The 15,482-nt window shown below is 46.9% G+C and overlaps 1 protein-coding gene across 1 annotated transcript in view; it reads left to right on the forward strand.

The window, feature by feature from the left end:
• CLU (clusterin) overlaps window positions 1-12,501 on the forward strand; it is a 38,703-nt gene extending 26,202 nt beyond the window's left edge. Inside the window, exons 5-9 of the mRNA XM_067471513.1 lie at window positions 1,192-1,660; window positions 5,272-5,385; window positions 5,704-5,930; window positions 8,357-8,538; window positions 12,263-12,501. Of these exons, the coding sequence (XP_067327614.1) occupies window positions 1,192-1,660; window positions 5,272-5,385; window positions 5,704-5,930; window positions 8,357-8,538; window positions 12,263-12,269 (999 nt within the window). The 3' untranslated portion in view covers window positions 12,270-12,501. The remainder of the gene's footprint in view (window positions 1-1,191; window positions 1,661-5,271; window positions 5,386-5,703; window positions 5,931-8,356; window positions 8,539-12,262) is intronic.
• The last annotated feature ends 2,981 nt before the right edge of the window (window positions 12,502-15,482 follow it).

Here is a 15,482-nt window from a genome sequence, read left to right on the forward strand (position 1 = left end):
TGCAATTATCTTCCACTTCTCCTCCTCCATTATCTCATTCTCTTCCTCCTCCTCTCCTTTACTCCTTTGTTCCATTATTTTCTTCCTCCTCTTCTTCCCCTTTGTCCCATACTCCTCTTCCTCTCCTCCTTTGTCTCATCCTCTTCCTCTTCCTCCTCTTCTCCTTTGTCCCATTCTCCTCTTTGTCCTGCTCTTCCTCTCCTCCTTTGTCTCATTCTCTTCCTCTTCTCTTCTTCTCCTTTGTCCCATTCTCCTCCTCCTCTACTCCTTTGTCCAATTCTCTTCTTTCTCTTCCTCCTTCTCCTCTTCTTCTTTGTCCAATTCTCTTCCTCTCCTTCTCCTTTCTCTAATTCTCTTCCTTCTCCTCTCCTTTACTCCTTTGTCTCTTCTTTCTCCTTTTCTTATTCTCCTCCTCCTCCTTCGTCCCATTCTGTTCCTCCTCTTCTTCTCCTTTGTCCCATACTCCTCTTTGTCCTCCTCTTCCTCTTCTCGTTTGTCTCATTCTCTTCCTTTCTCCTCTTCTTCTCCTATGTCCTATTCTCTTCCTCCTCCTTTGTCCAATACTCTTCTTTCTCTTCCTCCTTCTCCTCTTCTTCTTTGTCCAATTCTCTTCCTCTCCTTCTCCTTTATCTCATTCTCTTCCTTCTCCTCTCCTTTGTCTCTTTCTCTTCTTTCTCCTTTTTTTCTCCTCCTTCATCCCATTCTCTTCCTTCTCTTCTTCTTCTTTGTCCCATTCTCCTCTTTGTCCTCCTCTTCTCCTTTGTCTCATTCTCTTCTCTTTCTTTTCTTCTTCTCCTTTGTCCCATTCTCTTCCTTCTCTTCCTCTTCTATTTTGTCCAATTCTCTTTATCTTCTTCTCTTCTCCTTTATCTCATTCTCTTCCTCCTTTGTCCCATTCCCCTCTTTGTCCACTTCTGCTCCTATGTCTTATTCTCATTCTCTTTCTCCTTTTCTTTTCCTCCTTTGTCCCATTCTTTTCCTCCTCATTCTCTGTGTCCTTCTCCTCCTCATTTCTCTTCCTTCAGCCAGATGACTTTTTGAACCCCTCCTTCTAGCTTAGACCTCTTTCCAAATCCGTATGGTCCACTTAAGCCAGAGAGCGGAAGCAGAGTGGAGGGTGAGTCCTGTCCCTCTTCTCTTTAATCCTTATTATTTGTATTCTTCCCCTCCTTGTTTCTCTTTTGGCTCCAGCTGGAGGACTTCCTGAACCACTCCTCGCCCTTCTCGGTCTGGGTGAACGGGGAGCGCGTGGACTCCTTGCTGGAGGTCGGGGAGGAGCAGGGCCGGCGCCTGGAGGACCTGGAGGAGCGCTTCAGCCAGGTGGAGGGCGGCGTGGATGACCTCTTCCAGGAGAGCTCCCAGGCCTACCACAAGCTGGCCCCCTTCTTTGCCGCCCCGTTTGGAGGCTTCTGGGAGTCCTGGGCCCCCCTGCGCGGCATGCGCATTCCCTCTCGCCTGGCTCGCAGCACGCATCCTGCTCTCGCCGCCTCCCCGCTCTTCCCAGCCCCTCTGCTGCGGCCCCACCACGACTTCCGGCAGTTCTTCCAGCCCTTCTACGATATGACCCAGCGCCTCTTCGAGGGGGCCCAGAAGGCTATGGAGCGGGACGGGCAGTGGGTGGGGCCCAGCATGGCTCCCTACCTGGGTGGCTTCCCTGCAGGTGAGTGAGTCGATGTTGCACTCTAGGGAAGTCATGCTCCCCATGCTCTATTCTGCTTTGGTTAGACCACACCTGGAATATTGTGTCCAATTCTGGGCACCACAACTCAAGAGAGATATTGACAAGCTGGAATGTGTCCAGAGGAGGGCGACTAAAATGATCAAGGGTCTGGAGAACAAGCCCTATGAGGAGCGGCTTAAGGAGCTGGGCATGTTTAGCCTGAAGAAGAGAAGGCTGAGAGCAGATATGATGAGGGCCATATATAATAAATATGTGAGAGGAAGCCACAGGAAGGAGGAGGGAGCAAGCTTGTTTTCTGCTTCCCTGGAGACTAGGACGCAAGGGAACAATGGCTTCAAACTACAAGAGAGGAGATTCCATCTGAACATGAGGAAGAACTTCCTGACTGTGAGAACTGTTCAGCAGTGGAACTCTCTGCCCCGGAGTGTGGTGGAGGCTCCTTCTTTGGAAGCTTTTAAACAGGGGCTGGATGGCCATCTGTCAGGGGTGCTTTGAATGCAATATTCCTGCTTCTTGGCAGAATGGGGTTGGACTGGATGGCCCATGAGGTCTCTTCCAACTCTTTGATTCTAGGATTCTGTGATTCTAGCCTTGAGTCACCTTTTCACCCAGCACCACACCAGAGCCCATTCGTTCTCACTGCAGCAGCTTATTAAGAAAAGCATGTGCAAAAGGGAGAAAAGAACATTTCATAGAATCCTAGAGTTGGAAGAGACCTCCTGGGCCATCCAGTCCAACCCCATTCTGCCAAGAAGGAGGAATATTGCATTCAAATCACCCCTGACAGATGGCCATCCAGCCTCTGCTTAAAAGCTTCCAAAGAAGGAGCCTCCACCACACTCCGGGGCAGAGAGTTCCACTGCTGAACGGCTCTCACAGTCAGGAAGTTCTTCCTCATGTTCAGATGGAATCTCTTAAAGTTTGAAGCCATTGTTCCCTTGCGTCCTAGTCTCCAGGGAAGCAGAAAACAAGCTTGCTCCCTCCTCCTCCCTGTGACTTCCTCTCACATATTTATACATGGCTATCCTGTCTCATCTCAGCCTTCTATTCTTCAGGCTAAACATGCCCAGCTCCCCAAGCCACTCCTCATAGGGCTTGTTCTGCAGACCCTTGATCATTTTAGTCGCCCTCCTCTGGACACATTCCATCTTGTCAATATCTCTCTTGAATTGTGGTGCCCAGAATTGGACACAATATTCCAGGTGTTCTCACTGTAGTGGCTTATTAAGAAAAGCATGTGCAAAAGGGAGAAAAGAGCATTTCATAGAATCATAGATGGAAGAGACCTCCTGGGCCATCCAGTCCAACCCCATTCTGCCAAGAAGCAAGAATATTGCATTCAAATCACCCCTGACAGATGGCCATGCAGCCTCTGTTTAAAAGATTCCAAAGAAGGAGCCTCCACCACACTCCAGGGCAGAGAGTTCCACTGCTGAACGGCTCTCACAGTCAGGAAGTTCAATGTATTGTCGAAGGCTTTCATGGCCAGAATCACTAGGTTGTTGTAGGTTTTTTCAGGCTATATGGCCATGGTCTAGAGGCATTCTCTCCTGACGTTTTGCCTACATCTAGAGGCATTCTCTCCTGACGTTTCGCCTGCATCACCTCACTTCCTCTGAGGATACTTGCCATAGATGCAGGCGAAACGTCAGGAGAGGATGCCTCTAGACCCATGATGGCGAACCTATGACACGTGTTTCAGCACTGACACGCATAGCCATTTTCGATGACACACAGCCGCATGCGGACGCATACAGATAAGATGGGGCCAAATCCCAAGAAGGACATTTCATCCTTGGCTCCTGCACCAGCATTTTTCTATAATGCCGAGATATATGGCATTATAGAAAAAGCAGGTAACTTAAATAATTAGTTTTTGGTTTATTAAATACAGTTATATATTACAATAATATATTTTTGTTATTAAACTATAAATATCATGAAATTATGGGTTTTTCTTGAAGTGACACCCCACTCGAGTTATGCTCGGTTTTTTGGCGAGTATTGACACCAAACTCAAAAGGTTGCCCATCATTGCTCTAGACCATGGCCATATAGCCTGAAAAGTCCTACAACAACCCAGTCAGGAAGTTCTTCCTCATGTTCAGATGGAATCTCCTCTCTTGCAGTTTGAAGCCATTGTTCCGCATCCTAGTCTCCAGGGAAGCAGAAAGGAAGCTTGCTCCCTCCTCCCTGTGGCTTCCTCTCACATATTTATACATGGCTATCACGTCTCCTCTCAGCCTTCTCTTCTTCAAGCTAAACATGCCCAGCTCCTTAAGCCGCTCCTCATAGGGCTTGTTCTCCAGACCTTTGATCATTTGAGTCGCCCTCCTCTGGACACATTCCAGCTTCTCAAAGAGCAGTAGAAAAGGTGCTATAAAATAGCCAACAGCCCATATACAAAAGAACAATGGTTCAAAATAGCAAGGTACTTGAAGTCAAGGAAGTCAAGATCATAGGTATACATGCATAAACATGAAAACAGGAACTTTTCTATGGCAAAACTCTTTCAGGAACATAGGAAAACATGACTCGTTAGGTTTAGAGCTGAAAAAGGGACCTGACTCTATGACAACATTGTCTGCTCTGGAGACACCAAGTAAACATCACTTAATTTAAGCCCTGGCTCGACCAAATACTTCATCACACTAGAGAATGAATCCACATTAAATCCGGTTTCTGCTTCCTGTAGATAGATAGATAGATAGATAGATAGATAGATAGATAGATAGAGAGAGAGAGAGATATGGTGATAGTTAACTAGCTCTATAGAAGAGGGGGACGATAAATAGATAGATAGCACCAGGACTATGGCACAGCTGGCTGGGAGTCAGCTGCATTAAGATCACTACTGACCAAAAGGTCATGAGTTCCAAGCCAGCCTGGGTCGGAGTGAGCTTCCAACCATTGTGTGTAGCTTGCTATCGACCTTTGCAGCCCAAAAGACAGTTGCATCTATCAAGTAGGAAATTTTGATACCGCTTATGTGGGGAGGCTAATTTAACTAATTTACGATGCCATAAAATCTCCAGCAAGCAAGCAAAGAATGAGGAAGTACTCCATCAGTGTCTCAAATGGACGGTGAAGCGACAGCTCCCCTAGTGGCCAGAATACCAGCATGAAAACTGGAAAGTTAAATAGCCTTTGTGTGTCTGTCTATATATGTTGTGTGCCTATGGCATTGAATGTTGGCCATGTATATGTACATTGTAATCTGCCCTGAGTCCCCTGCAGGGTGAGAAGGGCGGAATAGAAATACTGTAAATAGATAGATGGATGAATGGATGGATAGATAGATAGATAGATAGATGTGTGTAAGAGAAGGGTGACAGAGCTGTCTTCAAATACGATTTCTATTATCCATCTGGTTAGGACTTGTAGGGTTGCAGTCCTTTCCCAGAATACAGCGCAAGTGCTGTGATGCTGCTTAAGAGCCACAGTGGCATCCTATGGGATTCTGGGATTTGCAGTTGAGAGTAGAAAGTGCAAACTTGGGTCCCTTTTGGGGTGAGGGCAGCATGAAAGGGCCACCGTTATGGGAGCTGGACGTGAGAGTGACCAAAGCCTTGGCTTCTCCCTCTGGGCAGGTACTGCCAGTCCCGGCAATGACCGCATGGTGTGCCGCGAGATCCGACGCAACTCTGCCGGCTGCCTGAAAATGAAGGAGCGCTGCGAGAAGTGCAAGGCCATCTTGGAAGTGGGTGAGTCATGGCATTGTGCAAAATGTGCATAATAGGCCTGGGCCAACTTTGGCCCTCCCGGTGTTTTGGACTTCAGCTCCCACAATTCCTAACAGCCGGTAGGCTGTTAGGAATTGTGGGAGCTGAAGTCCAAAACACCTGGAGGGCCAAAGTTGGCCCAGGCCTGGTTTGGGAGATAGGCTGTGTGCCTCCAGAGTTGTCATCAAGTTCCAATGCCACCCCTTGTCTAGCCCTAGTTTGTTACCCACAGACAATAGGGGTGGTTGCTGAATTGCTTGACTGGTTTTCAATGTGTTCTTGGGGGCCCCCTCTCCCCAGATTGCTCCCAGACGGACCCCGAGCAGAGCCAGCTGCGGGAGCGCTTTGAGGACGCCGTACGCCTGGCGGAGCGCTTCACCCAGCGCTACGAGGGGCTCCTGAAGACCTTCCAGGAGGAGATGCTCAACACCACGGCCCTCCTGGACCGACTCAACCAGCAGTTCGGATGGGTCTCCCGCCTGGCCAACGCCACCCGCCACCAGGACAAGCCCCTCAAGGTCATCACGGTGCGTGCTCCATGCAATTAATTATGGGGTCGGGAGAAGGGACCCCCAAGGGCCATCTAGTCTGACCCCTTTCCTGATACCTTTCCTGAGACAGTGCCATCCAAGGCAGAAGAGCCCACCAACCTCCCAAGTAGTTCATTCTTAACAGTCTAAACCGGTTCTTCCTAATGGCCACTTTCCTTGTCCTTTTAACTCATTGGCTTGTGTCTTATTTGGGATTAGAAAGGGGTCCCAGGGGCCATCTAGTCCAATCCACTTCTGCCATGCAGGAACATAGAATCAAAGAGTTGGAAGAGACCTCCAGGGCCATCCAGTCCAACCCCATTCTGCCAAGAAGCAGGAAAATTGCATTCAAATCACCCCTGACAGATGGCCATCCAGCCTCTGTTTGAAAGCTTCCAAAGAAGGAGCCTCCACCACACTCTGGGGCAGAGAGTTCCACTGCTGAACGGCTCACACAGTCAGGAAGTTCTTCCTCATGTTCAGATGGAATCTCCTTTCTTGTCGTTTGAAGCCATTGTTCCATTGCGTCCTAGTCTCCAGGGAAGCAGAAAACAAGCTTGCTCCCTCCTCCTCCCTGTGGCTTCTTCTCACATATTTATACATGGCTATCATATCTCCTCTCAGCCTTCTCTTCTTCAGGCTAAACATGCCCAGCTCCTTAAGCCGCTCTTCATAGGGCTTGTTCTCCAGACCCTTGATCATTTGAGTCGCCCTCCTCTGGACACATTCCAGCTTGTTAACATCTCTCTTGAATTGTGGTGCCCAGAATTGGACACAATATTCCAGGTAAAGTGGTCTAACCAGAGCAGAATAGAGCATGGGGAGCATTACTTCCCTAGATCTAGACACTATGCTCCTCTTGATGCAGGCCAAAATCCCATTGGCTTTTTTTGCCACCACATCACATTGTTGTCCACGAGGACTCCAAGATCATTTTCACAGGTACTGTTCTTGAGCCAGGCATTGTCCCCCATTCTGTCTCTTTGCATTTCCTTTTTTCCTGCCTAAGTGGAGTATCTTGCATTTGTCACTGTTGAACTTCATTTTGTTAGTTTTGGCCATTCATCTCTCTAATCTGTCAAGATCATTTTGAATCCTGCTCCTGTCCTCTGGAGTATTGTTCCTAAAACATTGCCTTGCAACTATTGTTTTGAGAACTCCCAAGGCCGAAGAGTCCTCTCCCCATGTTACGAATACAATAAGTTCTGTAGTCTTGTTCTTAAGTTGAATTTGTATGTAAGCTGGAACAGGCATATTTATTTATTATTTACAGTATTTCTGTGCCGACTTTCTCAGCCCAAAGGCAACTCAAGGCAGCTTACAAATTGGTAGCAATTTGATGCCACAACAGTCATAAAACACAACTAAAAACATTTAGCACACATTATAAAACCATTGAAAAAATATTTATTTATTTATTTCGGACATTTCTACCCCGCCGTTCTCACCCCCTAGGGGGGACTCAAGGCGGCTTACATCCGGCACAATTCGATGCCCACAATTACAATAAAATGCAATAACAAAAACACAATAGTTAAAAACATACAATTAATACAAAATCAACTAAAACTGCTCTATAGCCCGCGTTCATCAAGTTCTAAAATCCGTCAATCCATTTAGCATTTCCATAGTCCTTTCCAACTCTAGTCATCATTACCTTTTTGATCTGTCAGGTTACCCAAATGCCTGGTCCCATATCCATGTCTTTAGCTTCCTTCTAAAGGAGAGGAGGGATGTTGACGACCTGATTTCCCCGGGGAGTGAATTCCACAGGCGAGGGGCCACCACTGAGAAGGCCCTGTCCCTCGTCCCCACCAGTCTCACTTGTGATAGAGGTGGGGCCGAGAGCAGGGCCTCCCCAGAAGATCTTAAACTCCGAGGTGGGACATAGAAGGAGATACGTTCGGACAGGTATGCTGGGCCAGAGCCGTAAAGAGTTTTATAGGTCAAAACCAGCACTTTGAATTGTGCTCAAAAACCATATAAAATATAAAACATTTAGCACACATTATAAAAACCATATAAAAATAATTAAAAACATATATATCCTGTAAGTGTAAGTGTAACTCCAGCCAGATAGCTGTATAAATAAAAATGTAATGTTTGTTTGTGGGATTAACAGAACTCAAAAGCCACTGGACAAGTTGGCACCAAATTTGGACACAATACTACGGTCAGGCCGACGAGTGACCATCACTCATAAAAACACAGAAAGACACAGCAGAAGAGATGTAAAAAGCCAAAAAACAAAAAAATACATTATTTCCTTTTTTTCTGCCTAAGTGGAGTCTCTTGCATTTGTCCCTCTTGAACTTCATCTTGTTAGTTTTGGCCCATCTGGTTTTGCTTTTTCACATGTTCGCCACATGTAGGAGAGGCAGTGCCTGGATGTGTTTTGCATTTCCTTCTTTCTCTTTTCCCAGGTGATCTCCAAACCTGCCACACCAGAGGGCCCTTCTGAACTGGCCGACACTCAGGTGACCCTCCAGGTGTTTGACTCGGAGCCTCAGACCGTGAGCGTCCCTGGAGATGTGCCTCTGGAAGACCCTCGCTTCATGGAGCTGGTGGCCGGGGAGGTCCTGCGCGGATTCAAGGACAATGAAGTGTAAGCGGGATCAAAAGACTCCGGGCCAATGGGGCTATCCAGTAGGCATGTGCAATCCATGGTTCTAAAGTACTTACAAAACTAAAGTCCTGGTGGTTTATTTTATTTGTTGTGTCAGAACAACCAGTCAAATTATATTACATTTCTAACAGAACAAAGCAAACAAGCAGATTACAAAATTTGTGAGTTTGGTAGCTGATTAACTGTCCTTTGACCAGTATCTGGCCACTTGGAGTGCTTCTGGTGTTGCTGCAAGAAGGTCCTCCATGGTGCATGTGGCAGGGCTCAGGTTGCATTGCAACAGGTGGTCAGTGGTTTGCTCCTCTCCACACTCGCATGTCGAGGATTCCACTTTGTAGCCCCATTTCTGAAGGTTGGCTCTGCATCTTGTGGTACCAGAGCGCAGTCTGCTCAGCGCCTTCCAAGTCGCCCAGTCTTCTGTGTGCCCAGGGGGAAGTCTCTCATTTGGTATCAGCCATTGGTTAAGGTTCTGGGTTTGAGCCTGCCACTTTTGGACTCTCGCTTGCTGAGGTGTTCCAGAGTGTCTCTGTAGATCTTAGAAAACTATTTCTAGATTTAAGTCATTGGCGTGCTGGCTGATACCCAAACAGGGGATGAGCTGGGGATGTCTCTGGGGGACATGAGAGAAGCCTCCTCGCAGGATTGCAAGATATCCGGCGTCCTCTGGGCAACGTCTTCATAGACGGCTGATTCTCTCGATCCAGAAGCAACCAGAGTCCTGGTGGTGAAAACTAGGGGGCGCTGGTGCTTTGCTTTTACAGTGTTGCTAAAGTTCTGGTGGTGAAAATTTCAGAACTCTAAAACAACTTCCAAAATTTCGTTATAAATGGCAGTTCCTAATAGGTTATGTCGTAAAAATCTCCAATAATGAAATAATAATGAAATTTTGAAAGTTGTGTTAGAGTTCTGAAATTTTCACCACCAGAACTTTAGCAACACTGTAAAGCAAAGCACCAGCGCCCCCTAGTTTTCACCACCAGAACTTTAGTTTTGTGAGTACTTTAGAACCATGGATTGCACATAGGGTTCATCAAGTGAAGTCATAGTCCGGCTCTGTTTTGTGTTGGCCAGACCTCTTTGTGTCCAGTCCTGGGTTTTTAAGCAGAGGCTGGATGGCCAGCCATTGAAAGTACTTGTAGTCGGTCTTCCTGCCTGGCAGAAGGGGGCCACTCTGGATGGACTTTGGAGGTCCCTTCCTGTTACAGTAAGTTGTAGCAGGGTCAAGTGTGTGTGTGTTGAAGAAAACCTTATGATGGTAATTATTTATTTATTTTAATTTACTATGTTTGTACACCGCCTTTCTCAGCTTATCGGCGACTCAATTATGATGTGCAGCTGGTAATGTAGGTCAACCAGCAATCTTGGACCACACCTGACAGGGAATAACTATATGGGTTTTTAGAATACAGTTCTGGACAGCTTTTTCTCTGAGGAGATCTATTCTCTGAGAAGCAGGTTGGAGAGAAGCTGTTATGCTGCTCTAAAGAAGGCTATGGAATGTGTCCAGAGGAGGGCGACTAAAATGATCCAAGGATCTGGAGAACAAGCCCTATGAGGAGCGGCTTAAGGAGCTGGGCATGTTTAGCTTGAAGAGGAGGAGGCTGAGAGGAGATATGATAGCTATGTATAAATATGTGAGAGGAAGTAATAGGGAGGAGGGAGCAAGCTTGTTTTTTGCTTCCCTGGAGACTAGGACGCAAGGGAGCCATGGCTTCAAACTTTACAAGAAAGAAAATTCCATCTGAACATGAGAAAGAACTTCCTGACTGTGAAAGCCGTTCAGCAGTGGAACTCTCTGCCCCGGAGGGAGTGTGGTGGAGGCTCCTTCTTTGGAAGCTTTTAAACAGAGGCTGGATGGCCATCTGTCAGGGGTGATTTGAATGCAATATTCCTACTTCTTGGCGGAATGGGGTTGGACTGGATGGCTCATCAGGTCTCTTCCAACTCTTTGACTCTATGACTCTATGCACTATTCTGCTTTGGTTAGACCACACCTGGAATATTGTGTCCAATTCTGGGCACCACAATTCAAGAGAGATATTGACTCTAAGCTGGAATGTGTCCAGAGGAGGGCGACTCAAATGATCAAGGGTCTGGAGAACAAGCCCTATGAGGAGCAGCTTAAAGAGCTGGGCATGTTTAGCCTGAAGAAGAGAAGGATGAGAGGGGACGTAATAATAATAATAATAATAATAATAATAATAATAATACTTTATTTATACCCCGCCACCATCTCCCCAATTGGGACTCGGGGTGGCTTACATGAGGCCAAGCCCAACAACACATCAATAAAACAACAAAACAGTAAGCAAATAAATCAATACAGTGAATATAACTCACATATAGGCAATAACACACAAACGTTTTAAAACCTATGGCCGGGCCAGAGGCTGGATGGCCATCTGTTGGAGGTGATTTGAATGCAATATTCTTGCTTCTTGGCAGAATGGGGTTGGACTGGATGATAGCCCAGGAGGTCTCTTCCAACTCTAGGATTCTATGGTGGAATAGCCATTTGCTCAAGGTTTATGTTTTGCCCCTAGAATCATAGAATCATAGAATCAAAGAGTTGGAAGGGACCTCATGGGCCATCCAGTCCAACCCCATTCTGCCAAGAAGCAGGAATATTGCATTCAAATCACCCCTCATTTGACTGAAGATGAAGAGGCCTTATTTTGTGTTACTTACAAAGACTATGTAAGTTTCTTGCACTGTTTGTTTTTGTATGCAACTTTGCATTTCATCTCTGCAATTAAGAGTAAAGATTTGTTCAACAGTGACAAATGCAAGATACTCCACTTTGGCAGAAAAAATGAAATGCAAAGAGACAGAATGGGGGACAATGCCTGGCTCGAGAGCAGTACGTGTGAAAAAGATCTTGGAGTCCTCGTGGACAACAAGTTAAACATGAGCCAGGAATGTCATGTGGCGGCAAAAAAAGCCAATGGGATTTTGGCCTGCATCAAGAGGAGCAGAGTGTCTAGATCTAAGGAAGTAATGCTACCCCTCTATTCTGCTTTGGTTAGACCACACCTGGAATATTGTGTCCAGTTCTGGGCACCACAATTCAAGAGAGATATTGACAAGCTGGAATGTGTCCAGAGGAGGGCAACTAAAATGATCAAGGGTCTGGAGAACAAGCCCTATGAGGAGCGGCTTAGGGAACTGGGCATGTTTAGCCTGAAGAAGAGAAGGCTGAGAGGAGATATGATAGCCATGTATAAATATGTGAGAGGAAGCCACAGGGAGGAGGAGGGAGCAAGCTTGTTTTCTGCTTCCCTGGAGACTAGGACGCAAGGGAACAATGGCTTCAAACTACAAGAGAGGAGATTCCATCTGAACATGAGGAAGAACTTCCTGACTGTGAGAGCCGTTCAGCAGTGGAACTCTCTGCCCTGGAGTGTGGTGGAGGCTCCTTCTTTGGAAGCTTTTAAGCAGAGGCTGGATGGCCATTTGTCAGGGGTGATTTGAATGCAATATTCCTGCTTCTTGGCAGAATGGGGTTGGACTGGATGGCCCAGGAGGTCTCTTCCAACTCTTTGATTCTATGATTCTATGATTTTTCTGTTCATCCCTATTCTTGTCTGTGTGTCTTGTGCATGGGACGTGGCTAAGATCTGCTTGCTGCACAACACTTCCAACTCTGCTGTCTTCCTTTGTCTTTCTGGGAACAGTTCTAACTCCATCCCTTTCTTTCCAACAGGGAGTAGCTGCTATTCCTGGACCACAACGAGGAGAGACCGAGAAGCCATAACAACACCTCTGGCCGTTCCGACCTTCTTGCCTCGAAGCTCTCGTCGTAGCCCCGTGCTGGAGCCTCGCCCCCAAAAGCCCCGTTTTCCTGCATTTTGTAGTTTACACACTGAACCTACACCGCCTGCCCTATTTTTGCTGCTGGGTCTTTACGGATCCAAAATTTGAAATAAAATATTCTAGGCCCAATGTGCTTGAAATGTGTTCTGTGTTGGTGTTTTGCGAGAGAGTGCGGAGGAGAGGGAAGGACAGACCTGGAAGCTGCCATTAAAAACATGGAGGCAATTAGACAAAATCTGGCTACCAGTATTAAAAAACTCTAAAATTAGAACAGCACAACAACAGAGAGGAAACAAACAAGGACATCTAATTACCTCTCAACAAAAGATTGCTCCAGGCACTGCCAGGCCATCAAATGCTAATCAAGGTGATCAGTTGAAACATTCACACTTAGCTCCAGCAGACAAGAGTCCTTTGTCCAACCCCGGTCATTCCACAGATATATAAACCCTTTTCCTAGTTCCAACAGACCTCACTACCTCTGAGGATGCTTGCCATAGATGTAGGCGAAACGTCAGGAGAAAATGCCTCTAGAACATGGCCATAAAAAACCTACAACAACCCAGTGATTCTGGCCATGAAAGCCTTCGACAATACATCCTTCATTTCTCCCTTTCCTTCTGTCGTAGGCCCCTTCCACACAGCTGTATAAAATCCACATTGAACTGGATTATATGGCAGTGTGGACTCAGATAACCCAGTTCAAAGCAGATACTGTGAATTGTCTGCCTGGATATTCTGGGTTATATGCCTGCGTGGAAGGGCACTTAATCCTCTTCCACAGAGTCATATAACCCAGAATATCAAGGCAGAATATCTGCTTCGAACTGGGTTGTCTTGAGTCTACACTGTCATATATTCCAGCTCAAAGCAGATAATGTGGGATCTTATTCAGCTGTGTGAAAGGGGCCCCAGTCTGAGACCCTATCGACACTTCTATATAAAATCTAGATGATGTGCTTCAATTTTTTTTGTCGTGTCAGGAGAGACTTGAGAAACTGCAAGTCGCTTCTGGTGTGAGAGAATTGGCCGTCTGCAAGGACGTTGCCCAGTGGGCACCCGGATGATTTGATATTTTATCATCCTTGTGGGAGGCTTCTCTCATGTCCCTGCATGAGGAGCTGGAGCTGGTAGAGGAAGCTCATCCACCTCTTCCCGGATTCGAACCTGCGATCTGTCGGTCTTCAGTCCTGCCAGCACAAGGGTTCAACCCACTGCGCCACTGAGGGCTTTGGTTTGCTTTAAAATGGATTGTATAGAATCCTAGAGTTGGAAGAGACCTCATGGGCCATCCAGTCCAACCCCATTCTGCCAAGAAGCAGGACAATCACATTCAAAGCACCCCTGACAGATGGCCATCCAGCCTCTGTTTAAAAGCCTCCATAGAAGGAGCCTCCTCCACACTCCAGGGCAGAGAGTTCCACTGTTGAACAGCACTCACAGTCAGGAAGTTCTTCCTCATGTTCAGATGGAATCTCCTTTCCTGTAGTTTGAAGCCATTGTTCCATTGCATCCTGGTCTCCAGGGCAGCAGAAAGGAAGCCTGCTCCCTCCTCCCTATGACTTCCCCTCACATATTAATACATGGCTATCATGTCTCCTCTCAGCCTTCTTTTCTGTAGACTAAACATGCCCAGTTCCCTAAGCCGCTCCTCATAGGGCTTGTTCTCCAGACTTGATCATTTTAGTCGCCCTCCTCTGGACACATTCCAGCTTAGAGTCAACATCTCTCTTCAGTTGTGGTGCCCGAATTGGACACAGTGTGATTCCAGGTCTGGTCTAATCAAGATCACTCTGACCAAAAGGTCATGAGTTCGAAGCCAGCCCGGGTTGGAGTGGGTTTCCAACCAATAATTGTGTAGCCTGTTGTCGACCTCTGCAACCCGAAAGACAGTTGCATCTGTCAAGTAGGAAAATTAGGTACCACAATCATCATCATCATCATATTTAATTACTTATTAATTGCCCTCCATCCGAGAATGCTCCAGGCGATTTACAGCTAAATTGTAAAAGATAAAATACATACATACAGAAATTAAAAATTAACAGAGATCGAATGCTCTAGTAAAAAGCCAGGTCTTAAGTGCGAGAGTAAAAGGTCCTAAGTCACGCATGGCTCTCATGTAGGGCGGCAAGGAATTCCACAAAGCAGGGGCAGAAAGAGAGAAAGCCCACCTGCGCCTGGTCCTTTCCAAGTGCACTTCTCTAGGACCTGGTATATGGAGTAAGTTGCGTTGGGCTGGTCGTTACGACCTCCGATGATGGGAGGAGAGGCGGTCCCTAAGGTACGATCCCTAAGGTACGGTCCCTAAGGTACAATCCCTCAAATATGCAATGGGTCTATGGATGGGCAGAGATCCCAGGCAAGTAAGAACACACCTGGCCAGGTGGGTCTCCTTCATTCCCTCCTGATGCATCACTTGGGTCTCTGTATCTGCTGCAGTTTAGTTGTGAGAGCTTCCATAAATAACCAAATCCGTGGATGCTCCAATCCCATTCTGTGCAACGGCAGAGTAAAACAGTGGCCCTGATCTACAGTGGAGTGAGAGCTCAGTGCAGACTATCCCGAGTTTCGGGGTGCGGTGTCACCTGTACGCGGATGATGTCCAACTCTTCCCTGCTGCAGTTAGGTGTGAATGTTTAGCTGAACAACAGAGAGGAAAAAACCAGGCATAGATTAACACCTCCCAGCAACAGATTTTCCCAGGCTCAGGCAGGCCTTCAAATGCTAATGAAGGTGATCAGCTAAACATTCACACCTAACTGCAGCAGGGAAGAGCTCCTTGCCCCACCCCAGCCATTCCACAGATATATAAACCCATTTTTCCTACTTCCAACAGACCTCACTACCTCTGAGGATGCTTGCCATAGATGCAGGCGAAACGTCAGGAGGAATGCCTCTAGAACATGGTCCTATAGCCCGAAAAAACCCACAAGAACCTAGTGATTCCAGCCATGAAAGCCTTCGACAATAGAAAGTACTGTGTTTTCTGATGGTCTTTGGTGACCCCTCTGACCCCCCTTGTGACCCCCCCAGGGGTCCCGACCCCCAGGTTGAGAAACACTGCCTTAGATACACCACAGGCCCTATTACCTGCTGTAGTTTGGTTC

This window comes from Anolis sagrei, chromosome 1 (genome assembly GCF_037176765.1).
Source record: "Anolis sagrei isolate rAnoSag1 chromosome 1, rAnoSag1.mat, whole genome shotgun sequence".
Lineage (NCBI taxonomy): Eukaryota > Metazoa > Chordata > Lepidosauria > Squamata > Dactyloidae > Anolis > Anolis sagrei.